This window comes from Lutjanus erythropterus, chromosome 11, assembly GCF_056507025.1.
Source record: "Lutjanus erythropterus isolate fLutEry1 chromosome 11, fLutEry1.hap2, whole genome shotgun sequence".
NCBI lineage: Eukaryota > Metazoa > Chordata > Actinopteri > Lutjaniformes > Lutjanidae > Lutjanus > Lutjanus erythropterus.
The window spans coordinates 29,864,523-29,891,628 of record NC_139327.1 but is presented as its reverse complement, the minus strand read 5'-3'; the positions used below and the strand labels follow the sequence as shown (position 1 = coordinate 29,891,628).

General features: G+C 37.9%; 2 protein-coding genes across 2 annotated transcripts; both read right to left on the bottom strand.

Annotated features, from left to right (window-relative positions):
• Nucleotides 1–1,038: 1,038 nt before the first annotated feature.
• Nucleotides 1,039–8,462, bottom strand: skp1 (S-phase kinase-associated protein 1). The gene is made up of 6 exons (XM_084729927.1): nt 8,302–8,462; nt 7,257–7,356; nt 7,042–7,115; nt 5,393–5,536; nt 1,939–2,079; nt 1,039–1,777 (listed from the first exon to the last, which is right to left on the bottom strand). Exons 2-6 carry the CDS (start codon nt 7,351–7,353, stop codon nt 1,742–1,744), a joined length of 492 nt encoding a protein of 163 aa, XP_084586053.1. The 5' UTR covers nt 7,354–7,356; nt 8,302–8,462; the 3' UTR covers nt 1,039–1,741.
• A 2,300-nt stretch (nt 8,463–10,762) lies between these two features.
• On the bottom strand, nt 10,763–25,933 carry ppp2cab (protein phosphatase 2 catalytic subunit alpha b). Its single transcript, XM_084729926.1, has 7 exons — nt 25,592–25,933; nt 14,497–14,706; nt 14,199–14,372; nt 13,879–13,968; nt 13,036–13,197; nt 12,612–12,730; nt 10,763–11,571 (listed from the first exon to the last, which is right to left on the bottom strand). Exons 1-7 carry the CDS (start codon nt 25,691–25,693, stop codon nt 11,499–11,501), a joined length of 930 nt encoding a protein of 309 aa, XP_084586052.1. The 5' UTR covers nt 25,694–25,933; the 3' UTR covers nt 10,763–11,498.
• Between the last annotated feature and the right edge of the window lie 1,173 nt (nt 25,934–27,106).

The following is a 27,106-nucleotide window of genomic DNA, read 5'->3' as shown; positions in this document are numbered from 1 at the left end:
TTAGTATCCACAGTTACTGTCTGGATATCTTCAATAAGATTTTTACAGGAAATTTTCCATCTACAATCCAGTTGTTACTGGTGGCCAGTATATTTCAGATACCTAAAACGAAATGAAATGAAGATATGCATAATGTAATTTTGAATATCCAAAAATGGACCGTCATTAGTAAGAATCATTATTTAGTCATTATTTAGGTGCTTGGAAATTAAATGGTTGCAAATAAAAATAGTTATCTTTTTTTTTTCAGATATCCCAAATACCTTGTAACTACTAAAAATGTCACTATGGATATCTGCAGTGTTATATATGAGTAGAAAAAGACAATTTCAGACATCTCGAATAAAAGTAGTGACTAGAAATAATGCTGATAGGACACTGCATTAACATAAAAATGGTCCATTGACTATCAGTTATTTCAATTCTCTATCATTTCATTTCTCCCAGTCAAAACTGTATTTTCACTGGCTATTATCTTTAAAATTGTTAAAAAGCATAAGTGATTGTTTTAACATTTATTAACTATCTTAAATCCAGTTACTAGTCATAGTGTTAATTTCAGATATCCACAATGTATTTTGAATATCCAAAAATAGTCACGATCAAAAATGTTATGTATATCTACAATTAGCATAATGACCAGTAAAAACGCAACTGCATATCTTCACAAACTGACTAGCAATTATTCAAGCGTTATTACACGAGGGCGTGCTTTAACATCATTATGAGCACATCTGTATTAAAGGGGTGGTGCAGCAGAAAATCTAACAGCACCAATTATATTCATTAAAGACAGTTAATATAATTATCTGTTTAATATGTTTCAGGAACATCCCCCATCAGGAACGAGAAATATTTTTAGCGTTGACGAGTTTGACACCTTCTAAATGTCTAGTTGACCAATCAGATTATAGAAATTCACATTTAATTAATCTGGCAATGCAAGATATCTAAAGTATATCATTAAATTTTACCACAGCTCGCCTTAGTTCATGCTCCTCTGCACCTGCTGCTTTCAAAACAAAAATGACCAACACCAACCTTTTTTTAAGTTTTATTTACTCCTTCAATATACATGTTTGATCATCCCAAAAGCCAGCATCAGAGCTTATCTGAGAAAAGGTTCCAATTCAATACAACATGAATTAGGAATGAGTTACCCAATGCTGTGTGACAATGCACAAGTACTTCCGAGTCCAAAGGACATTATGCAAAAAAAAACACCTTTCCACCTCAGACTATTCCTTCAAATAGCCCAGCCTCTCTTAACATGGTTTCACAGAACATATGCATTTACAGAGCAAAAATAAAATATTCACCCTTCCATGTCCATTGTCAAAAAAGCCATTTTATTCAATCAATTAACCTAAAAGAAAACAAACATGTCCAGTAAAAAAGACAACCATTGCGATTAATAATAGGGAAAATATGAAAGGACCGTCTTCTAATCTTTAAGGGTACAAAGCCATGAAACCAGAACTATTTTTCTTTTATGTGAATACACAACATGTGTTGAAACAAAAGAGCTCTTTTTATTTAAATTAATGACAACACACAGGCAAGTTAAAATGGTCATGCTATTGGTATACAGAAATTGAGGGGAGGGATGGGAGGAGGGAGGTGGGGGATGTCTCTAAATATACTAAATGTAAATATTGACAAGTATGAACAACGCCAGTGCAACCAGTTAGCAGGGACAATTCCTATTCAGTGTGGTAGTGTTTGGCAGGATCTTCCCCCTTTACTTCTCTTCACACCACTGGTTCTCTTTGCGTACCTGTGGACAAGAGGACGGACAAAACAGCCGAGTTTACAAAAATACGTGGTCAGCAGGTCTACAGTCAGAGCTGAAATCCTTCATCAAATTTTTTTAAACGAGCATCATCCCAATATTTACCATTACTTTTTTTGTTATATGACAGACAGGTGATGTGTTACCTGGGCTTCCTCCTCCTCTGTGAAATCATTTTTGATGTTGAAAGTCTTCCTGATCTCCTCTGGGGTTTTGCCTTTGATCATGTTGGCCACCGTCTTGCAGGTGACATCTAACAGGCCTTTGATGTCCAAATAGTTGGCGGCCTGAAAAAGAGGAAAACACAATGGTGACACGAACAGGAGCGGAGGGGGTGAGGGAAAAAAAAAAAAAAGAAACCTGTGAGCATTTCAAGGAAACCAGTCAGCATTTCAAGGAAAACAAACACTTACAGCTATATTAACAGCCAGTCAAAGGAGTTTTGTTTCCATTTCATTCAAGGCAAAAAAAAAAAAAACACCACCACATGAAGCTACTAGTGATTAAAGGGACAATTCACCCCAAAATAATAAAAAAAAACCTCTTAGCTTGCAGTTTATCCATCCAGATTGTTTAGTGTGAGTTGCAGAGTTTTGTAGATATCGTCAGCTGTAGAGGTGTCTTACCTTTTCTCCAATATAATAAGATGAAACAGCACTCTGCTTGTTTTGCCAGTGTCTCCACAGACTTTGTTGTGAGCAGTTTCATGTGTTCTTTTCTGTTAGGGAAAAGTAGTTCTGAATTGTCCCTTTAATGCTGAACTAAAAAAAAGCAGTAGGAGGCATTCATGTGTGCGTCACGTTTCAGGAGCTCCCAGTGCAACGATTAATACGCCATCAGTGGCATTGCGTTCCTTGATCTGGGACACACCTGTTTGTTCACCCACCAGCCCGCCTACCAGCTGCATATTGAGATTCAATCACAATGCAGGCTGACTTAAGATAACGAGGACGTTTTATTAATACCAGGTGAAAATGCAACAATCATTTTTACTCTGTAGAAGCAGACATTTAGCCTGACGTCACCAGACTTATCTGCCAATTAGTCTGGAATCTCTCACTTCATTTTTGATTTCCAAGGGACGTAATCAATGGGCACAGATCAAACTGACTCTGAATGCAACTGACCCTTCCTGAGTTCCATCTCTTTTACCAGTGAAGCTAGCTTGGTACCTCGGTCAACATTCTCCTCTCCTGTACTTCAGATATGCTATGTGTTAGGCTTGTCTGTGTTGAAAATAGAAACACATTTTGAAGATGGCTGAAAGATACTGCTGGGGGACCTATAAAGGCAACATATTCACATCTTAGCTGATGATAGAAAAAGCTAGCTAATATACATCAATCATTAGCGAGCTAGTTAGCTATCATCTTTCTAACATATACAACATGTTGCTTTCACAGAAAGGAAAAAGTTGACCAAGGTATCTAGCTTGTTCACCCGTTATTGGAGCACAGAACAAAAAAGGATTTAGGAAGGGTCCACTGGATAGACTTACAACCAGTCAGAGCAAGGAAACATGTGACGTAGGGTAGTTGGTAAATGAACTTACCAAATCCTGCTGGGCGTAAACACATCTTTCTTATCAACAAAGGCTTTAAGTGCAGTTGTTTGTTCTTCTTCTAGAGAAAATCTGCCGTCCAGTTTGTTAAATAAATACTGACAGGACATCGGATCCAACAGAAACATCTTGGTTCCCATCTTGGCTGTTTATGGAAATGCCTCAACAGCCAATAAGGTCCCGTTCGTCTGTACAGGCATTGTATCAAACCTGATCAATATTAGATAAATGGTTGTGATTGGTCCACTGAGAACCAGGACGGGTGGTAGTCTGTCTAAACGGGAGGCGAGGCAGACATATCAACCAGAGCAAATGAAACATGACACGGTTGCCAGGCCAACATTATAAATAAGAATTTGTTTTTAATGACTTGCCTGTTTAAACTGTTTTTACGTTTTTACGCCTTCGCAAACATCTTACATTTCCACAAACATTTTGATCCCTTCTCACCATTTAGGTTGACATTATTGTTTTGGCACAAGTTTATATTTGGGCCACCAGAAATGTACTTTGGCCACCAAATTAAGGTTATTGGTGGCCTGCAGGGCCGTTTTAAAAAACACTACCGTTCATCCATGCATAATCTTGCAAATTCATCTGGTTGCCACGATAGTAGTAAAAAAATATTAGGATATTAAAATCTTGCATGTAAATGAAAATGAATTCAACTTTTATGCATGACACATTTGAATACATTTACCACATCCAGACTCACAAATACAGAAAACATTCTTATTAATATTGTGATACTGGCTCCAGTCATTATCTCACAGTTCTACTTCTGAGAGATGCAACATTTCAAAGCCATCATGCTTTGACTGAGATCACTAGACAAAACATTAACTCCATTCCCACTGTGTTCCAGTAAACTCACATCCCATAATACCTGCTGAACCTTACACAGAGCAGTTTATAGCCATTGACAAAGCCTCGCATTCATTTTCACATGACACGACAGCACTCACTACTTCTTTGTGCATGTAAACACTTTCACACAGCCAGAGGGGGGTAATCAACTCGAGTGACGGACACGACGACTTGTGTTTCACTTCCTGGAAGCCTTCAGTTTGTCCAGCACCTATTTCACAATCACTCCCAGGATCTACTTTGGTTACCTTTCACGTGCTCTGCCTAATTTATCGTCACTTGCTGGCTGGAGAAAATCATTTTAGCTCCATGTGGTTTTCACCTTTTTTGCCTCTTCTACAGCAGTTGCCTAAACCACCAATCTTCCAGCTGTTGCTAAGCAACTTTTCTATCTCTGTAAACCAAATGAATGCTTACTACTCAGGAGTGAATTAAAGAAAATACACACATTCAACTCCCACAAATAGGGGATTAAAAAGAATCACTGTAAAGAAGAAAAATAATATATGCGATGACAACTTTCTATGAAGGTTTATCACACTATATGTCTTCAGAATTTAAATTACAGAGTACCGTACTCTGTATCGTCTATTATGCTGACATTGGACCTGAGGGATAAAAATGCTTTTAGGGTTCAGGATTTAATGCCAAACTAATGCTGCTTTCAAATGTAATTCATGGTTACAAGGGAAGTCGTGCACACACCTCATGACCTCTGAACTTTCAGAAAATTTCCATTTATAAAGTCATGAATACCACAAGACGGAGGTGTTAATAGAGTCTTCTCGAGAACATGATTAACACAACCCCGTTTGAAGGCAGCACAAAACCCACTGAAAGTGGAAAAAAAAATTAATTTGAATATCTTAACTCTGATAAACCACTGGTTAGGAAACACTGTTCTAAACAACATCCACAAGTCTGAATGTTAATAAATTAACATCTTATGACACAATAAATTAACATTGTGAGGACTCTCCTCCATCTAGGGAAAAGACTGGTCTGTACTAATGTCAACTATTATGTAGTTTTATTTTTGCTTTAAGACCTGAACTTTGGGACTGAAGGTTTGGCTTGTAATGGTGGATAAAATTAGTAGTAAAGTTAGTATAAAATTCCAGGGAATTAATGTAGGTTAATGCAGTGTGAATGTAACATATGACTGTATTTACCAGAATGAGTTCAAACAAGGTGCCTTGGTCCACTTTGAGGAACTCCTGGTCCCATACAGGAATGTCGTCTGTCCTCTTCTCCTTGTTCTCATCATCCTCAGGAGGTGGGGGGTCATCTTTGTGATGAGTGCACCACTGAATCACCTGTAGGAAACGCACACAATGTTAACCATGGTAACGCATTACAGTGGTAATTACCAGTCAAATATATATAAATGGCATCCATCGGCGCTGCATTTCAAACTGGAGCACAAGCCACACTAAAACTGCTGTTCTAGTATGCCAATGCTGTGCCTTGTTTTGTTTCCTTATTTTGTAACTTCATTATTAGAAATGTATTTCTGAAAATTATTATTATTCCTCCTTTTTTACTATTGTATGAGTAAAACATTTCCTGGTCTCCTGATCATTGTTTTGTTTTAAAACCTGTTGGGTTGTTTCCCAACATGTTAAAGCACATCCTATACATTAGCCTATACAGAAAAAGGATAATGAGAAGGAAAGGATTTTAAGTGTTCATATGCTGCAGACTTCTAATGCTCTCTTCAACTGCAAGGTTATTTCTCTGTAGTTGGTGAAAGGCTCTCAATTATCCTTTAAATAAAGAATGGGGAAAAAAGTGTCATTAAGCATGGATTTGAGTTCCCAGACTGAGTTATGTGTCAAGGAATCTCAAAAACTGCCTGTTTTAAATAACTGCAGCACTAAAGCACAAGCATGAACATATGGCAAAACAAAACACACCTTCACAGCCTTCTGTTCCCACAAATGTGAATAGTTATCTTACTGGGGGGGGAAATTAACAAGGAAAAAGGGGAGCAAATAGCTTGTGCTTCAGGTTTTAGATCCACCTAGCTAAAATAAATGTACTTTAAGATAACAACCCCGTTATAGCCAAAAAGGCTATAATATTCTGTCTTTATTAAAAAGAGATGCCAATCCCATTTATATAACTACAAATAGACTATTATAAATATTACAAACAGCTTTTAGCAAATGCAGAACATTTCAACAGCACCAGAAACTACATTTTCCCAAATGTGGTCAGTTCAATCAACACCTTTTAAAGACAGTTTCAACAAAAACTGAATTAAAAAAACACAAGCATTTTGGTGTTAAGTAGAGCTGCAACAATTACTTGATCAAAACAAAATCAGCCAGCAAATATTCTGATAATCGAACTGTTTCAGTCCTTTTTCATGCAATAATGGCAAACACTTGCTGGTTCTAACTTCGTAAATGTGAGGATCTGCTGCTGTTCTTTGTCATTTATGATAGTTAAAAAGAGTCATTGGGTTTTGGACTCTTGGTTAGACAAAAGAAGCTATTTGAAGACATCTATTTGTTCTTTGAGAGACTGTGATGAGCATTTTTCACAATTTCATACATTTTATAGATTAACTGAAAATAATCAACAGACTACTCAATATTTCATTATCCAATCAATAGTTGCATAAATAGTAATGTACAAATATATTTAAAACACCTAGGGTGGTTTGCTGAGGCAGGAAAAAAATATGTCACAACACATCAACAAAACCACCCTCCCTTTTTTAACAAACCTGCTGAACACTTAAAATTATAGGTGACTACATGTGGTATGTGTGGTATGGTGTGTGTGTGTGTGTGTGTGTGTGTGTACTCTGTACCTTCTTGAGGATAGCAGCGTTCACATTAGGGAGGGGAACTGGGTCATCATCTCCTTCATCGTCCATTCCCAAATCTGTCAAAAGAAAATCAATGAATGTCAAAAATCAGTAAATTTACCAATGTGTGCAATTCCTTGAACTGAAGCCATGAATTGGTGCAAACTAAACAGTTTATTTATGGGCTCAAAGATTTGCTATGATTTAAAAAGTTTTACCTTCTAACATGGTCTTGATCGTGACAGACTGTTTGGCTATCTCAACATCCACCTCGAAGATTTCCCCATCTGAGCTCTGTAACTTTATTGTGGGCATTATCTGTTGAGTAGAAAAGCAGAGCATTAAACACACATTACACTCACACAGATAGCTGACACAAATTCTACGTCTGGTCATTGACAACGCTACAGCTAGCTAAGCTAATATAGACGTGATGACTGTCTTGTTGACAGCTTATTTGTTATTCTGCTATACAACGCTAGCTACACTACACACCATTAATTGTTCATTAGCTACAGTAACAACACACTCGATATAAAGGTAAAAAGTTTTAATCGTAACTACGCGGGCGTTGTTATTAGCAAAATCAAGCTAGTTCCAAGCTAACCAACGATACATCTGGCTAGCCACCTGTTAACACAAGCTAAAGGAGGACATATCTAGAAGGAAACCCAGATCCGTACCAGATCTCGCGGGAATGATGATTTTAACCCGTAACTACAATCTTTCCCTATCTCTAGTCAATAGTTTTTGTTTATAAATCTACCATGGTCATTAACTACAACGTTGTCCGTTAGAAAACACAATTAATTTGTACATCGTAGTCAATACAGAATCAACACGTACAAATCTCACGAGACTTTCGAAAATCTAGAGTTCCCTCTAAACACGACCGCTAACGACGATAACGTTACCCAGGTAGCTAGCTTGCTGTTTGGTTTCTTTGGTAACAAACTAAAAAATGCTTGTTAGTGCGTAAAACACCAAGTTATTGTGGTCAAGACTAGCCACAATGTATGTCCTGTGTGTTTTTAAACAAAAGTAAGCGTTCAATGTTGGTAAAATAGTAAGCTAACCAGGCAGCTAGCATTACCATGCACAAAGCTAGCATCTTAGCTTAACGTTAAGCTAGCGCCTTGCGATGTCAGTGAGGCCTCTTAGCTGAGGCTGTTCAAACAATGATGTAAACAAAATGCAAAAAAACTCAGCTTTCAAACGTAAACGAAATATAGCGAACACATTCCGAACTGCGAAGCGACGTACCGTAAATGTTTAAACTCGGATCCAGAGGCGAAATTCCTCTGTAGTCAACAGCAGGGCCTGACAGACGCTGAGGCTCCGGTGAGCGGCTGGAAGTCTCTGGATCAAGCTGGTGGTGTTGAGCCTGCTGCCGCCCGGAGGCTGACGGTCGCTTTGTCAGATGCTGCTGGAGGACAGAGGGGGTGGGGGGGCGCATGAAGTCTGCTTTTCCTGTTTATCTGAACCACGAACCACAACGTTCTGACACACAAATAATTCTGAAATCTTTTAGTAATCTTTTAATAAACATGTAAGCATGGACGCCATTCACATATGTTTTTGGATTAGGGCAACCTATTCAATAAAACGTTTATGTTTATCGCTGCCAGTGATGGAAGAAGTAGTCAGATCTTTTACTCAATTAAAAATAGTGATACACAGTGTAAAAACAAAAGTCCTGCATTCAAAATCTTGCTTAAGTAAAAGTACAGATGTTTTAGTATATGCATTATATAGCATTATGTAGATTGACCCATTTCAGAGTAATATATTACTGGATTTTAATTAGTGTTGCATTAATGTGTTAATCTCTTTCATGTTGCAGCTGGTAAAAGTGGAGCAAATATCATTTACTTTATATACTGCTGCGGGATTGACATATCTATAATAACAGATCATGCTTTATTAGTTGATTTATATTTTGTACTAATAATCCGAATCTGCAAAGTAACTAGTAAGTAAAGCTACTGAATAAATGTAGTTGAATTTTGGTCTCCAAAATGTAGCAGAGGTAAAGTATAAAGTAGTATACAATGGAAATGCTCAAGCCAAGTACAAGTACCTCAAATTTGTATTTAAGTACAGTACTTGAGTAAATGTACTGATCACTACATCTATTTATTATCTCAGTGCATTATACAAAATATAGTTTTTGTGATGTTTTTGCCTACATAATATATATTATTAATTTATATTTTATTTCATTGTTTTTATAAGTCTTTATACCCTACTTTTGGATTTCTGGAAAATATGTTTTAAGTGTATGTCCATGGTGTGCCATTGTAATGTAGCGGAATTGTCTTCAATGTAGTGAAGAAAAATAGATTTAGTATTAAGTTATTCCTAAAGTTACCATGGGGTGGCAGTTTCGAGCTGATTCTATGGCTCTTTCAAGTGCTCCTCCTTGAAAGCATTCATCCCTAGCTGCTATTTCTAATTGTTGCATCACTATTCATTTTTTCATAAATAATAATAACAATAATAATAATAATAATAATAATAATAATAATAATAATAATAATAATAATAATAATGTTAATAGTGGGTTTTTGCTGTTGCTATTATTTTGTTTTCAATGTCAAGCTCAGCGCTTAAGCTGCAGTGGGAAACAGAGAGACAACATGCTCACCCTAATTATATTTTAGAAATGTGTGGGAATGACAACAAATATTAAACAGTAGGAAAACACATGCAGTTATAAAACAGTTATATCAATTCTACTATAAGATGACACAGTCTGGGCTCAGACTTTTCTGTGTGTTGTGACTTTTTGGGTCTTCACCAAGGCGTTTTATTGCAAAGGGAAACAAGATGTTTACATTGTCAAAGCAGGTATAAAATAAAACAAAAGAAAATAAAGATGAACCAAAGAATTGCGTTTTTTCTAGCAGTAGAAAGCAGATAAATAACTCTAGAGAAGGCTATAAACCCGCAACAGATTTTTTTTTTAATGAATCTAAATGTTCGTGTGTGAAGATCACTGTCCCTCAGGTTATAGCAAATTGTTAGATGGACAGCAAGATATGTCCTATTTCCCTCTCCTTCTACGAGTATTTTTGTTTTGGACAGGTCATTCATTTCCTTGAAATCCAGGATTAAGGAGTTGAACTTGTTGGATCACAGAGCTGGAGAGGTCACAGAGGTGTCAATGACCAAGTAGCCTACTACACTATTTCTGAGCGAGGACAAAAAATGTACTTTTTAAAATAGTTTTGTACACAGACTTTTGTATAAATTTTGATTCAATTAATGTGAAAATCTCATTTCAACTAATGTGTTGATAAAATTTATTTTACTTAACTATAGAGCCTTGAAAAGTCATAGAAAATTCTCAATAAAAATGTGTAGAAACCCTGTTAAATGTAAGGATTTACTGCTTTCCTGTGTCATCAAATGAGGGTCTTTGGGTGTTGGACTCTTGGTTGGACAAAAGAAGCCTTAAGACGTCACTTCGAGCTCTGGGAAATCTTGATGAGCATTTTTCACAATTTTCTGACATTTAATTCAAACTATTTATCAATTAATAGTGAAAATAATCTGCAGATTAATCGATAACAAAAATATAACCATCAGTTGCAGCCATATTGGTGTAATTCAAATTTACTTACAGGTCAAAGGAACCTCGTAAACCAGACCATAACACCAGCTGTCAACTCATTCAGGGTAAAGTTTTTCAGTCTCATAAAAGAAAAAGAGCACAGTCGCATCAAGGAGCCACCTTCATCTTTATTATTCAAATGGTTTGGTTAATACAGACTCTGTAGGTCAGAGGGAGTCAGTGAGTTGATGTGGATGAACACTCCATCATCTTGTCTACCATATACACCAAGCTGGGTGACTGCATAAGAAGAGTTTTCCTTAAAAGTTTCACAGGACAAAGAAACATTGTGTAAAACTTGCCTGATGGGGGCTTTATTTGAACTTTAAAAAAAATCAAAAAGAAAAAAAAAAACATCTGTAGTGTGAAATAATTTCCTTCTTTTGACATATGTTACATTTCTTTAGATTTACAAAAGTGCAAACAGATCATGTTCAGATCTCCTAAATAGAAGCCATGGCATGTGGGGTTCAAACAGCCGCATTCAAAGTAGCAAATTTTCTTGTCTTGGACCTCGGTGCCATCAGTCCAGCCACACAGGGACAGGATGAGGAATTTAAACATCATCGTTGTTTTACGTAGTGGGGGAGATTTTCAGTACAAGTCCTCAGCAATGAATATTGTAATGATTATGGCACACACTTTTTGGTCCGTTCATAGACACACAGACATTGTTTTCGCTAAATGCTTAAATAGGTCTTTGTGTGGATATACAATGTGCACTGCTGTGTAGCCCCCCCCCCCAGTCTCCCGCCCTCCCCGTCCTCATTCATGTTGTTATCGGTTGAAGGTCATACATCATGGCAATACTGGACCTGACTGTACAAGGGTCAAAGGTCAGCATTTACAGGAAGTAATCTGGGGTGCGGCGGGTGACATGAGGCTCCCCTCTGCGAGGCGCCGGGTCAAACTGCAAGCTGGTTAGAAGAAGAAATTTAAAGGAGAGAAAAAACAGATTTGTTAACAGGCATTTTAAAGTCATGCATATTGTCATTTGTATATTATTTTAGCATAATTCTCAGCATTATTTAGAATAACATATACATGTCACTATTATTATAATTTTAGTTCCACAAAGCCTCTGTATGGAAGCCCATTTCTGCAAATATGATGATGTCATATCATCATAATGAGAAAATATCTCGAAATAAATGCTTAGTATTAATATGCTGAATATCGCAACAAAAAATGTCTCTATACTGCATTGGATGGTGACGGTATCTACTCTGATATTCATGGCTATTTCATTTGATTTCATTATTTTTTTACTTTATTTTATAAAAGGTATGCTGCTGATTGCTACATTGCTTTTGTTCTGCAATTCTACAGACACAGTTCAAGCATTCATTGCCCAAGAAATTTCCTGCCAATTTTTTTGCACAAGCTAAGGTCATAGATAGCCATGTTTATTTATTTATTTATGTTTTCAAAAAAAGGAAAGTTAAAAGGAAAACAACACGATTACATACACAAAGTTCTGAACAGATCAGCTTTATTATTTATTTAAAGACTTTTTTTCATTTTATTATTGTTGTGATAAATATAACGTTATTTATTGTGGTATTATTGTAGTTTTGAATTTGAGTTTGGTATCATTACATCCTTACATAGTATCTCAAAATAACGAGAAAGTCTCAAAACAATGACTTAATGTTTCAAAAATCTCTCAAAATAATGATTTAAGTATCTCAAAATTATTACTTAGTATCTCAAAATTAAGAGAAACTCAAAATAATGACTTAGTATCACCAAATAAGAGGATACTAAGTCATTATTTTTAGATAATCATCATAATAACTTAATGAATCTTCTTTTTTTCATTACAGAAATGGGTTTCCATATCAGGTAACATTTGTTATGGAAAATGAGGCCGTGCTTAAGCTTTTAGGGAACCACAGAATTGAATGCCCCAGTCCAGAATTAAATGCCCCAGTTCTACAATTTTTGTCGTACTTACAATGAGTATTTGAGGGTGTCGTCTAGTTCCATGATAGCTGCCTGGTTGCCACAGCGGTAGCAGTAGTTTGGAGCACTAAATATTGTCACCACGTTCCTCTCATGGCACCAGTTGTAACCCTGGGGGAAGCAGATGCATTATTCACCAGAGATGTATAATTCAGGAGAGAGTGCTACTAGAATGCAAATCTAAACTGTTTTTGAACTCTGAGTGAGAGTGCTAGCTGGTTATATCTGACTGTTTGTTCTGTTGTTTCTGTAGCAGTGGTGGCTGGGAGAATTATTTGTTACACATTTTAACGCCACTGAAAGGAGGAATTCTTGACAGTGACAGCCACACTACTGAACATAGACAGTGGTGACTATATCATCAACAGGGGCAGACGCACAGTAACTCTGCACACAAACTGTATCCAGACACCTACCTCCATAACCAGCTGGTGGGCACGCGACACCAGTGTGAGGCGGTTGGCGTGGTTGAAAGTCTCAGAGATGTCCTGGCCAAAGGTGTAACCTGCTCCTCGAGGAGAGATGCCCCAGCCACCGCGGTCGTCAGGGTCTGACCACAGGAGGTCACACATGGGACCCTGTGGAGCACAAAGAGGAGGAGGAGGAGGAACATGTTAGCTGAGCATCACTGACACTGACACCGCCATCATGTTTACCTGCAAATATACCGAATTATGGATAAAAGAGAACATCATCATATTGCTTCCTTTCTCTTTCTTAGGTTCTGGTCTCAGTGAAGTTCCTTTTAGTGACGAACATTTGTTGATGACAGGCATTTCTGTGCAATCCATTGTTTTATGGCACTTAATTTTGATGTTACTGGGCATTAAGCAGCCTGTAACTGTAAAAATTATATCAGACAGAGACACATCGCTGCAGGAGCCATCGCTTCAAAAACTCCTTGGCAAAGCGTGTCGGACAAAACAGCTGCTGCGCCTGTGGAGTGGGGCTGCATGCACAACAGGCCGATTAAATATGATACATGGAAAAAATCTGTATCAAGCCAACGTTGAGTTCTTTGCATGCTTTCACATCTATTGGCATCAAAACAGGAAGGAAGTGATAAAATAGTAAAGCCCGCCTCTTGCTTGACTTCATTAGTTGTCTGGGCCAAGTGAGATATTGACAAGTGGTACAACTCCATGTCTTGGGCTGAAAATCTAAATCATCAAATATTTTAACTTTGATGGGACCCTAAAAACCACTAGAGTTCTGGTATCATGACACCTCTAATATACACATAATAGGGATCTCTTTACCTCATGTGGCACTTCCTGTAAACGATCCAGTGCTCTGATGTGATCCAAAGTATCTATGGACGGTGACAGGCCTCCATGAAGGCAGAAAATCTGGAGGATGAGAGGAGACTTTAGTATCAGCAGTAAATAGGAGAGTACTTCTTTCTGACCATCAGATTCTTTACCCATCACTTCATCTAAACAATATTTCCTTAACTAGCAGAATTACAGATTTCATTCGACAATGTGATATTAAACTCCATCACGACATAAAGTAAAGTTCATTTGTTTCTTAGTCCATATTCATCACATCCATGAACCCATCTGACACGTATTCTCACCTGAGAGTCTACCAAGGCAGTGAGGGGGAGATAGTCGAACAGGTCTGTGAAGTACTTCCAAACGTTGGCGTTACCATATTTCCTTAGGCACTCATCATAGAAGCCGTACACTTGTGTGATCTGTCTGCTCTCGTGGTTCCCTCTGAGGATTGTGATGCGCTCCCGGAAGCGTACCTGAAACAAGCAGAGAACAGGGCGATATGTTTTTGTTTTTTTTTCATCTTCTAAAAAGCCTTATTAAATAATTTCAGTCTTGAGAAAAGTCAAATGTGTGAGGATATTTTAAATTATTGCTTACCTTAAGTGCTACTAGTAAAGTGACGGTTTCTACAGAGTAGTACCCTCTGTCTACATAGTCTCCCATGAACAAATAGTTTGTGTCTGGAGATTTCCCTCCAATCTTGAACAGCTCCATGAGGTCATGGAACTGGCCGTGCACATCGCCACACACTGTCACCGGACATCTCACCTCCTGGACGTTTGACTCCTTGGTCAGGATCTCTTTAGCCTAGAGAAAGAAAAAAAAAACACACACACATTTAACTGTGGTTCATAGAGTGGAAAATAAAATATAAAAGAAAAAGTGAAAAATACAAAAACTGCATCTGAGATAAAAACCCACTCAGGCTTTAAGGGATATTTCATATTATTTGAAGTGGGGTTGGATGAGGTACTTATTCATAGTCAGTGTATTAACTATAGTAGGTGGAGGTCAGCACACCCCCAGTTTGGAGAACCTGCAGGAGCACCTGTGTAAAAAGCTGAGCAATGTACTGCTGTGGACAGGGTCAGCAGCAAATTATAATTTAGTCTCTATCAGTTTAAGTGTACACTATATTGAGAATATTTTCACCACTTTACTTTGCTATCAAACCTCCTTTTCCGACAAGAAGCCACAGTTATATAAGCCAAATATCGCTCTCTCCAAACAAACCAAACCCCACAAGCAAAATGGACTAATGTACTGAGGCAGTGGTAGACCAGCCACTCCCATGTCCTGCAAGATAAAATTAATGACTTTGGCTATGGTGTTTGGGTGGTTTGACGAGAGTGATGTTCGCCTTTTCTGTCGGGAAACCACCATTATATAAGCCAAAGTAAAGTGGTGATAATATTCCAAATATGGAACACACTTAAATTAATTTTGAATTGTGGAGCTTTTTTAGGTGGCTAAAATACTTTTTGTTGCTGACCTCGTCCTCAGCAGTTCATTTCTCAGTTTCCATGCTGGTTCTCCTAACTGGGGGCATGGCAACCAACATCTATTGTGGCTAATACACTGACTATCAATAAGTACCTCATACAGCCCCACATCAAATAATCCAAACTATCCATTTAAAACAAGCAAAAGTCAGTTTTCCACAGTTTTAATATTGTGTGCCACGTTACAGCATTTTGCTCATTGAAATGCAGGAAAATCCAAGTGATTGTGCTCTGTAATAACATGCTCTTTACACTGTAATTTTCTGTTTCATTCTTTGTTCTCCATCTGTATTTTAGGAACAGACAATTTCCTGCCAACCTCTCTTCACAATTTCCACATCAGCCTCCAGCGGGGTCTACATTAAGATGCTACACAGTGATTACAACACAACCCCCAACATCACCACCATAATCTCTCCAAGGAAATAAGCCCCTGCCCTGAGTGTGTGTGGGTATGTGTCTGTGTGCGTGCGTGTCTATAGTTTCCTGTGGGCCCGCCTTGCAGTGCTTGGAAAGACAGCTCTGGCTGCTCTGCAACAATTAGTAAAATCAATTAGTGTGAAGGGCCAAAACTCAAGCACAGAATGGGAAAACAGTCCCTACTGTTTGTGGATGAAACGCTTGGTTTTCCCAGATGATTGCCTTTAAGAGGACTCAGTTATAGCTTGGAGGTCAGTGGCAACACAACAGTCAGCCACTGCATCTAAAAGTGGAACTGTCAAAAATGTATTTCTTGGACACAGTTCTTTCTACCCAAACATTGTCATGGAATAGTCTAAAACTTGCCGCAGCAGCGTATGACTCAGTACGTTGCCTTCAGCAAGTGTTTTTAGAGGGAACACTTGGTTAGTGTTGCCTGCTGATTCGGTGAAAATAATAGATAGACACAAAGAATATGCAGAGGATTCTCCGGATTTTCTTTTGCAAGTCAGCTGATGCAAGAAAAAAAATAATAATTTGGTCATTACAGTATCTGTGTGCCCAGTGACAGATTTTCTTATTTTATATAAGGTTGTTGTATGATAAGCTTATGGGAGCATTCCAATAATTATTCACTATACAGCACTTTCCCCATTAAAACAAAACTAAAAATAGTGGGAAAGCTTTAAACAGCACCCATACTAAATCTGGAGACCCACAACAAGGCCTATTCCTGGAGTCAGTCTAGCTTGGCAGGTCTGACTCAGGGGTCAGTCAGCTGGATGAGCTCTTTTAAGGAGCTTTGAGGCAAATAAATCCTGGGGCTCAAAGAGAAATGACCACCAGACATGTCTGATGTGCTGAGCCGCATGGGAGATATGAATCAAGAGCAGAGAGAGAAAGAGATTCACAGAATCAAAGACAGATGGACAATGGAAACGGAAAACCATTTTCAAATAGTTACTGGAGATGTAATTCTAGAGAAAAGGTCACTGTGCATCCGCAATAGGCTTGAGAGTTGGGGTGCTTTGTCCTGTGTGTTTCAGAAGATTGTTATCACATGATAGGCTCTTTGAAAGCTACTTCCAAACTGGTTTGGACAAACACCACTCCTTATCACAAAATGCCTCGTGTTGTGTCTGTGGTACATTTTTAGCAGCACCATTCTTTTCATACTGTTCCATTAAACTACAAATGTGAGCAGAGTTAAGATAAAGAGAGGACTGACATTGACAGAGTGCTAAAGCTGGCCTGTCCGCCCAGCAGATGGGACAGAGAGAGACAGGCCAAGAGTGACCAGGACAGGACTGCAGCTCTGCACAATGCTGACCTATATTACACACACGTACACACCCTCCACGTGCCTGTACTACCATGTGGCAGGAGGCCTTTCAATGACCGTGCTGTGGATCACAGATTGACCAGGGCTTCAGAATCTAAAGCCACAAAACCAGAGAGCGTATTCTAAAGGCCTGTATTAAAGTGGAACAGCAATATATTTTTATCCTCCACTCCTCCTAATTACTTTGAGTGACATGAGGGGAGAATAAACAAACATGCATTTATAGTGGGCCTGTGATCCTCTTTACTATTCACTGCTCTAAACCTTCAGTTTCTGCATCAATTTAACACACTCTACAATTTGAGTATAACTGAAATTATAATTACCTGCCAACTCTATTTGGAAAATATAATAAAGTTTTAAAAAACTAGCAGGTTTGGACAGTGAATCCCGGCATTTTTAATTATGGTCTGATGATTCTTTGACTGTATAGTAGACTAGACATCAAGGTAAGTCATTGTATAGACCTTTATCACAGCAGCCATACTGATATAGAAAAGTGGGGCAAACACAGGTGTTAACAATGATACTAATTAGTGAAGCAAAACCTTTCCAATGAGCCAGCATGCATCACACTCTGACTCTACTTGACCTAAATGGAACTGAACCTTAATTAGTATAATTGGTAACACCTGTGTTAACCACACTGTTGCATGCCAAAATGACTGCTGGTAAAAGGTCTACTGGACTACTAATGTAACAGCATGTGGGGGGGGGGGGGGGGGGGAAGCAAACAAATCCCTTTTTTTCTGTTGGAAATATAAAGAATCCTCTGATGTAACTTTATTTTACATTTACATTTAGATAAAGAGACTCCTCTCTAGAAAAAAATCATACCAAACACTGGGTTTAAACAATTGTAGAATTATCAAATCACAGAAAACATCCTTAAGCTTTTCCCTGTCCCCTGTTCTTGGAAAACTTTTCCTGACCTGAATCAAGGGCCTAAGATAAGGTTGTCAAAAGTTTTGATACTTTTTCAATACTGACATTTCACTGTATTGAAAGTACCGAAGCTATAGAAAACATGATCCAAGTACTCATTCAAGACCTCAGTCTAGCCTTTAGTTTAGCCTTTAATTTCCTGTCTAAAATTTGGTTTGCAGCAAAGCAAAACCAGACAGTGTTCAGTGACTGAGTCACAATGAACAGTTTTAAAGTGGGGGGGAAAAAATCCTATTTCATGTTCACTTCTTTTTGCCATGGTACTGAAAGAGGTTTTGAGTATTTTAAACTAATATTGTCTTCAAGATTTAAATTCAGGTATTCTAACAACCCTAAGCTGTAAGGCTGCAATTAACTATTATTTTCATTATCAATTAATCTGACTCATGATTGTTTAGTCTACATAATGCCCCAAAAAATGGTTGAAAAAATACTCATCACAATCTCCCAGAGCCCAAAGTGACGTCTTCAACTTGTTTTTGTTCAACCAACCAACAGTTCGAAACTCAAAAGACTTTTCATTCAATATCATGAATGACAGAGAAAAGCAGCAAACGTTTTTGCTTGAAACAATGACTATCAAAACAGTTACAACTGATTTGTGACTTCGGGCTGTATAAATAAAATTACTTGAGTTGAAGCACTATTCCTTCTACCCATAATTCATTAGGACACTCCTTACAAGTTGCTTTGCCAATGCATGATACTGTACGCTGAGAGGCCTACAGCTCTGTAACCTTACACTGAACCGTAAGAGTAATATGTTCAATGACGCATCAGGTATCACCTCTGTGTCCTAAATTGGCTCAACTGATTATAACTTGGTTAATGTGCACTTTGTGAGTCCAGTGCACTGCCAACTTCTCTGATAAAAGTTTTATTTTTTACTGTATGCTGTATTGTACTGTATTGATTGTGTTTCTGTCCTTTCTCTTCTAACCTTTAGTAAAACTCCTGCAGTTGTAAATAAACCTCTAGTTGTTCCAGTTACCATGAATGCCAGTCCAGCTGTGAATGAAAGGAATGACGGCAGAGCTTGCGTAAGCACCTCGCCCAAAGTACGGGCCGCACCTGTAACAGAAATGCCACAGAGAGGCTGCAGGGAGGGAACCTCGGCCCAGATTACACAGCTATGCCCAAGACGTCAGCTGCCTCACTGTCAACAAACTGCTTAGCCGAGTGCTGAGAAGTGAAGTCAGCATTTTCCCGGCTGCCGCAATATAATCCCATTAAAGCGAGTTAAACACGGCCAAAGGTTCTCCTGCAGACAACTTGGAGGGTATTAAGCTTGGCGACGAGACAAAACTACAACCACAAACAATGACCTCACTTGAGATGATTATGCTAGTTAAAAGTTAAGCATCTTCCTGACAACAGCACTATCATCCGTGTGGAAATCAGCACCAGCAGCAGCCAAATGATGGCAGACTGTGTCTGTGTTTGTCAGCTTTTCTGCTATGACAGTTTGTGAATTTTATTGAGGCGCATTTAAGCTTTTGACAACATTAGTCATTTTGAATAGTGTGTTCACAGAGATCATGCTTGTTGCACACTTTCTGTTTTTGTATCACTCTTATACTGTTTTTAGACCCAAATTAGTGTGTATATGTGGACTCTGTAAAACATGAGTAAACGTGCTAAAATGGGAGACTGACCCTTTTCCTACTGCCAGTTCACAAGTTAAGCTTCCTGGTTTTCTGTTGTTGCTTTGGGGTTTTTTTTGTTTTGTTTTTTTGTGATGTACACTGGACCAGCTCATGCCTATACAGGAAAGCAAGGTGAAATACATTTTTACAAGTGCCTGTGCGGTCAGATCTCCATACTTCTATAGCTTCTAACTGAATCTCTGCAGTTCAGTTTAGTCTCTCTCCTGCATCGCTGTTTGTAATTTTGGGTATCTGCTTTATTTTACTGTTTCATGTTCACTTTCAGCTGGACAGGATCATGTTAAGTTACTGCAGATGAAAACCCAATATTTCCTGTTTTTACTGCTGCATAATAAAAGCTTTTAGATAACAAAATAAATGGCTACATTTGATTCAAGATGACTGCTTCCTCTGTAAATATACGTCTTTAAGCGGGTGAAAACTACGCTGTGCTGGGTGGACACACAGTGTCAAACCAAGGAGCACATCTGTATGAAAAAGGAGCAAGAGAGTTGCAGAATATAACTACGAAGGCTTTCACTGCCTTCACTGAAAAGGGGTGAAAATTAGTGTGTCCATCCGGGTGTCGTGTTTCTATCACTGCAAATCAGCGCTGGAGCCAATAAACAACCATGACTACTGCAGAGTCATTTGACCCGGGAGTGAATGCTGATTGAACCCTTTCCCCTTGAAGACAAAAGCCAGATGTTAGTTGTTTTTTCTTTTTTTGGTCTATTGTGTAAGGGGCTTTACACAACCTTAAAGTAATTATGTTATTTTCTGCTCTGCTGAATGAATAAGCATTTCAAATTTAGCTCACTAGATTAGACCTTATTGTAGGAACAAAAATCATCATAAGAGTCCTTCTTACTGACTCATTTCACTGAGTAAATCCGTGAGCTCAGCTGGCAAACAAAGCTTTATTTGGTGCCCCGACTAGATGCATCAAACTGGTTTAAACATGGACAGAGGTCATACAAGGGCCCGCAGATCCAGAAAGTAGGGCAACATATCACCAAATTACCCAATCATCACATCATTGACACACTTTCGCTGATGTCATAAGATATTAATATTTGAAGAGAATCCACATGACCAGAAATGTAAAAATAAACATTCGTCAAATCAAGTAATAACAAAATAACTCAAAGGGGAAAATGTTATTTCAGCTCACATTTAGAAGAAATAAACTAGGGAAAAGACATTTTATCTAATAACTTATGTATTTCCAACAAAGCCAAACAAGTTCAGATCCTCTTTCCCTCTTTTTTGGAAATTATGTTTTTAAAATATTACAAAAACTTATCAGATGAAATCCCCTTAAGTCAAATTGATTGCTCTTTTCTAATGTCTGCAATTATTTATTCATGTTTGTTTAAAGATTTCAATTTTGTCTTGTATCATTTGCTTTTTGCTGTTGTTAATGTTATCAGATCTCTCTATCGTGGTCTGTACTTTGTTCTTTTTTGTAGTTTTAAAACCTTGAAATATACTGTTGTTGTGTTCTGCATCCTTTACTGTCTTTTTTGTTTAAATCCCTCATGTGCAAAACAATTTGTGGATGATTTACTTACTACAAGACAAAAGAACTTGATCTAGAATTAATGGTTAGAAAACAGTGCCTCATAAGGAAATAAAATGAGCAAAGATATAAAAAAAACAGAGGGCTTGATACTTAAAGATAAAAATGTCTGGTTATGTAACTCTCAAATGGTTTATTTTTGAACAGAGGGGGGAAAACAAAGGTCATGAAAAGGAAACGCCTCAGTCAGATGCACGTGTTGCCCATTTAATTAAATTTACTCTGTGTAACTGACAGGAACATAAAATCAATTTCCAGTGAACAGAACATTGTCTGCAGTCACTTAATTTAAAGATGGAAACTAGATTTAAACACTATTAAAAGATCAAACATGACAAACAACACTTCTAGAGCCTTGAGAGGAGGAGATACTGCAATGCTGAAAAACTAACAAATCTGCATCGATTAGATGAGCAAGATAAAGCTAATAAGTATTCATTCGTCAGTGCACACCAGTCAGAAACTCTGTACTATGTTCAGCCTGTCGGAGAGCTGGAAAGCAGAAATGAAAAGACCAACAGAGAGATTACACAGCACATCTCATTCCTTCACACCCCCATACATCCCAAAACAGAGACGGCTGCTCTCTGAGTCACAATGAACAGTGTAATCCTGAGTCATACACTCTGATCCCCTCTGCAACAATGGCTTTGGTTGTGTTAGTGATGCAACTCAAAATCAATCATATCCTCTGCTATTTTTAAATGAGGGGGGATGCTGTGTAGGTGCACTCTGCTGAATTTATTAACAAAAGTCAGAGGGGATGGAAGGATACGGATAAATGCAGGCAGACAGCAGTTTGGAGCAGTTATGAGCCTGTGTGAGCTGTGACAGCCTCAGGGTGAGGAAAGTGTGCAGCTTTCCTTTTTCCTCTCAGCTACTTTTATGGCATCTTTGCTGCATTCAGGAAGAAAACGTGGAGAGCAACAGGACATACAAACAATGTTTTGGTGCAGTTTTGGGTATCTACATGTTTCTTGTTGATTATCTTAGTTTTTCTGCTAGTTGACATGAATCAATCAGATTGTCCAGCTTTGCAGGCAGACAAATGCAGCGATGTGTCAAAGCCTATCAGCTGAAAAAGTCAGATAAAATAAAAATGGACATCTTCCTCCACAAGGATATCATCTTAAAATCATCCCAAGCTCCCTAGGTTAGCTATGATATGGCACAAATTTATAAATCTGGAAACTAACATGCCTAAAGAGTCCATTTGGGGATATCAACCCACACAGTATGAACCTAGATTGAATAATACATTTTAAACTACTGCAACTGACCATATCAGAGATGAGGGAAAAAAGCACGAATCACTTGAAAATAGCATGCCATTAACCTTCAGCACACAGCACTCCAAACATGGTAGTGCCTGGGCCTAGTTGTTCAGTCCCTTTATGAGCTGAGAGGGATAGAGCTGCAGTAAAAGAATGAAAAACGGATTTTGCAAATGGCAAATAAAAAAAAGCATTTGTCCAAATTTAGCCTTGTTTGTCAGGGTTAAGTTTAACAACAAATTGGAAACTGAAAGAAAACCAGGATAACAGAATCATTTACAGTGAACTTAATCACAAAAACTGGTGCCGTCAGTAAGGATTCCCACCACTGACATCTAATAATCACAGACAATTTCTCCAGCAATGGGCACAATGTTAAGACACAACATTATCATTTTAGTTTTACAAAATTACTGGAAAACAGCGCATTTTGATTTAAAAAAATCTAGGATATTTCTCTCTTTAGCCCAAACATCTAGAGCTGGAAATCAGCAGACGGTCTAAGCAGAAAGGACATTGGGGAGAGATTGGGGTTAAGCTCCAGCTCAGACCAGAGAGGTCTGCAGAATCAGCTCTCCAGTCATCAGCCGAAGCAGGAGCAGAGCAAAAACATGCCTGGTTACTGAAAATATTGAACACGTCATGTACTGTTCATGTGTCAGTTACAGACGTTCCTGGCTCAGCAACAAGCAACAACCAGTTAAGTGGCCAAAAGGTCAAAGCCTCACTGAGGTGACAACACATGACATGACCACAAAAAACGAAAAAATGTCTAGCCATCAAATGAGAAGCATTAGGACCGGTATCAACATAATTTGCTTGCAATAGCCTCCGTTTCAGTGTATAAATTGTATGAAAACATGTTGCAGAAAAATATAAAGCTAAAGAACAAGTACAACAACAAAATAGAAAATGTATCCTAAAATATGGATTAAAAATGTGTATATGCAGTTTTGTGCAGTGATGTGACAAATATTCTCAAAGGAATTGTATATAAAAAAAAAAAAGTTCACAATATACAGTATAAGGACTTTTTAAGAGTGCAAGATAATAATCTGAAAAAGATGTAGCCCAGAAAGAATGTTTGTTCATTTAACAATGTCCTAAAAATGGATGAGAGGATTAATAAGTTTCAAAAGTTAATATTTACCACTGCAATGATGTATCTCTGACCAATTATGTCATGTAGTGTCATGTTTTTGGTTGAAAATTGATCACTTTACTGCCTATTAAACAAGTCAGTTTCACTACTTATTGACTACAGATGTAAATAAGAAACTAGATGAAGGACAGAGTCAGAGGTTTAGTGCAATTTTCATGACGACCTGTGAAAAAATGCAGAGTAATCATGTAGGACACACGCATGGAGGATAATAAACCTACTTTATCTCTGATCACCCATATTTTGAACTGCACAGTGAGTGTTTATCAGCTTTTTTGGGGCTTCAAGTTGCTATACATTACATTAAGATAACGTTTTCAGGGTACAAATGGTTAAAGGGGCAGTTCACCCCTTATCAGAAACACATATTTTCCCTCATACCTACAGTGCTATGTATCCATCTAGATAGTTTTGGTGTGTTGTTGAGCTTTGGAGATATCAATAGTAGAGGTTTTCAAAGCCTTCTCTCAAATATAAGGGAACTAAACGGTGCTCAGCTTGTGGTACAAAATGCCAAAAAACACAACAACAGCGATGTGTCTTTCCAGAAATCATGACCCAGTTACCCAAGATAAATTCACAGACCCTGTTGTAAGTAGTTTTATGTAGGAATTACTTTCCATCTACCAAACTATACCTGCCAACCATGTCACCACAGAGAAGGGAGCGTGCATCTACTCATGGATGAGAGGTTGATGCTTGTGGCAGAAAATGGGTAAGAAGTCTACTTGCTCAAAATCAATTTCTGATTCCCCCTGAACAAATTATTTTATTAGCCATTATTTAATAACAACAAAGACTGAAAACAACAGTCATTATGCTTAATGTAGACCTCCAATGTATACACAATGTCAGGATATAGTTTTAAAAAAGTCCATTCCAAGTTTAAAGTGATGTCTTTAAATGTCTTGTTTTGTCAGTATAAAACCCAAAGATATTCAGTTTATTATGTTAACAGAGGAAGAAAAGCAGGAAATCACCATAAGCTGAAAACAGAATTTTTGCAAGAAAAATTACAAAATGAAATTTTTACAAGCCGGCAATCTTTGTTGTTGAGTCTTGGTTATGCTAAATATTATGTTTAGCATTGTAGTAGGTTGGACATGCAAGTTAAAAAGAATAAGAGACTATAAACATACTTTATTAAGCCAAACCTCTTTTTCAACTGGTTGCCCCCCACATCCAAAAAAGCAATCTAGATGTATAAACAACAGTACAGGTGAGAGGAAACGTGTATATTCGTTTTGTGGGTGAACTGTGCCTTTAACAAACTAGTTTTTGAAATATTTTTACATACAAGTGCTTGTCTGATACCAACAGTCACCTACCTTTTCCTTTTCTCCCACCTACCTGCTTACATACAGACAACGTGAGACGTTATGTACAGTAATAAAGCAGGCAGTCACACTGCAGTTAAAACTTGAGTGCACTTTTACTGCCTCAGCTCTGCTCAGCTAGCTAAAAGAGATGCTACAGGTCAAAGTGACAGTCTGAATGAGGGGGGCCGTAAATGTGGTATGTGACTTGAATTCACAGTATGGCTGACCCCAAATGGCTGCTAAAGCCACAGTAACCGACGACGTGCGCTTGTAATTCATTATTTCCAGACATTTCTAACAGGCAACGATTCAAATGATCCAATAATGAGAGGACTAAGCCCTCATAATGACTGTCAAATACACGCACAGCGCAGTGAAATGTACACTATAGACGCCATTTTAAGAATGTCTGGAAGGCGGCGGTGAGGAGAGGGAAGACGTTGAGAGTTAAGTGGGGGTTAAAAAGGAGGATTTTAAAATATAGCAAATATATAGCTCACCTTTTCACATAGTGTTTTCACTTGTCCCTCCGATAGCTGCTTGCACTCGTTGAGCTGCTCGATCCACTGATCAATTTCTTTCGTGAACGCCTTTTCGTCCATTTCTGTGTGTTTTTCGGGCTCGCTGCGGTTGGTTTGCCGACACGTTAGTTGGTTTCGGTCAGGAGACGACTCTCCCCCCCAGATGTTCTCGTCTTTTCCAGAGCTCACAAAGCCGACACCGAAGGCGCTAATTGCTGTCTTACCGAAAGACGCATGTAACTACTTCTGCCTGCCAGGTCGCTATGATTTGACTGAATTGAAACTGAAGGGAGGGGGGAGAGACGTCAGTTGGTGATCCACCCTAGAAGTTTGTTTGCGTCGAGCTGTCCACCACGAAACACCGCAGTTCCGGTTATGGTCTTCAAAATAAAAGCATCGCTGGGCAATACTGCGGAAGTTCATCATTTTGTGAGACTAAGACAATATAATAACCCACAGTTTTGAAATACTAATTCAATATTTGCTGATACTAAGTCAGAAAATTTCTCACTACAATGATCTTCTCATCATATTGGCGAGAAACAGGCTTCAATACAAAACAAATGCTTAACGTGACAAAATGATATGAAGAGCTGGGAACATACATGCATGCAACACCTGGACATTTTAATGTTATTTACCTATCTGTGTTTTTACCTGTCACTTCTTTCCTGACTCTCACTTTGTTTCCTTCTGAAAACTCTTTTCAGTTGCTTCGCTCCAGGCTTCAACAGTCCAAGAGGTCACATAAACCATGATGTACTCAGTTTTTTGGGAGGCGAAATGTTTTTACACTTAAAAGTAAACTGCATTTAATGTGAAGTCATTTAACTGTATGTTATTAAATGAAGGAATGTAATTAAAACATTTAAGTACATCTGAATAACTCCATTTAAAACCATGACATAGAAAACTGAGTAGACAGTCAAAATCCAAAGTCAACGCAATAGTAAATAATAGTAAGTAATAGTAAGTCAAAACCACTGGGTGAGTAAATGAAATTAAAACGTCAGGGAGATGTAACTGAAAACAAGACTATTATGTAACAAAACAAATATACATTTAAAGTTTTTTTTTACTTTAATTTATCCTGGAACTATCAAAACTAAATATATTACATTTACTTATTTTTTAACTGTTATAATAGATAAGTAGATTAAAATGGGCCAAATGTTCTTTTGCATTGACTCATACACATAATATTGTGGAGAAATTAGTGTTTCTTTGAATGTTGATGGACTTTAGACTAACTTTTTTTCAAATCTTGGTGGATGGTAAGGTAGGCCTACCTGATGGCAAGACAACCTTGGATGTTGTTTATCTTTAAAATCTTTGTAAAATACAATTCTTGATGTAACTATGATAAACAAGCTATACACCTTCATCAAAATAGAAGCATGCCACTTTTTTCTGCCTCTCTGTAGTGTTGATATTACCTCAGAACTGAAGTAGTAACTGAAGTTTCCTTCCTTTTCGGTCACTCTTTTTTTTTTG

Coding starts and splice junctions, on each gene's coding strand:
- skp1 (XM_084729927.1), bottom strand. CDS start 7,353: ATGCCCACAATAAAGTTACAGAGCTCAGATGGGGAAATCTTCGAGGTG. Junction 2,080..5,392: donor CCTTGTTTGAACTCATTCTG/GTAAATACAGTC, acceptor CCTCTTTTTCAG/GCCGCCAACTATTTGGACAT. Junction 1,778..1,938: donor CAGAGGAGGAGGAAGCCCAG/GTAACACATCAC, acceptor TCTTGTCCACAG/GTACGCAAAGAGAACCAGTG.
- ppp2cab (XM_084729926.1), bottom strand. CDS start 25,693: ATGGACGAAAAGGCGTTCACGAAAGAAATTGATCAGTGGATCGAGCAG. Junction 13,969..14,198: donor CTGCCTTGGTAGACTCTCAG/GTGAGAATACGT, acceptor CTCATCCTCCAG/ATTTTCTGCCTTCATGGAGG. Junction 12,731..13,035: donor CCCACCAGCTGGTTATGGAG/GTAGGTGTCTGG, acceptor TGCTTCCCCCAG/GGTTACAACTGGTGCCATGA.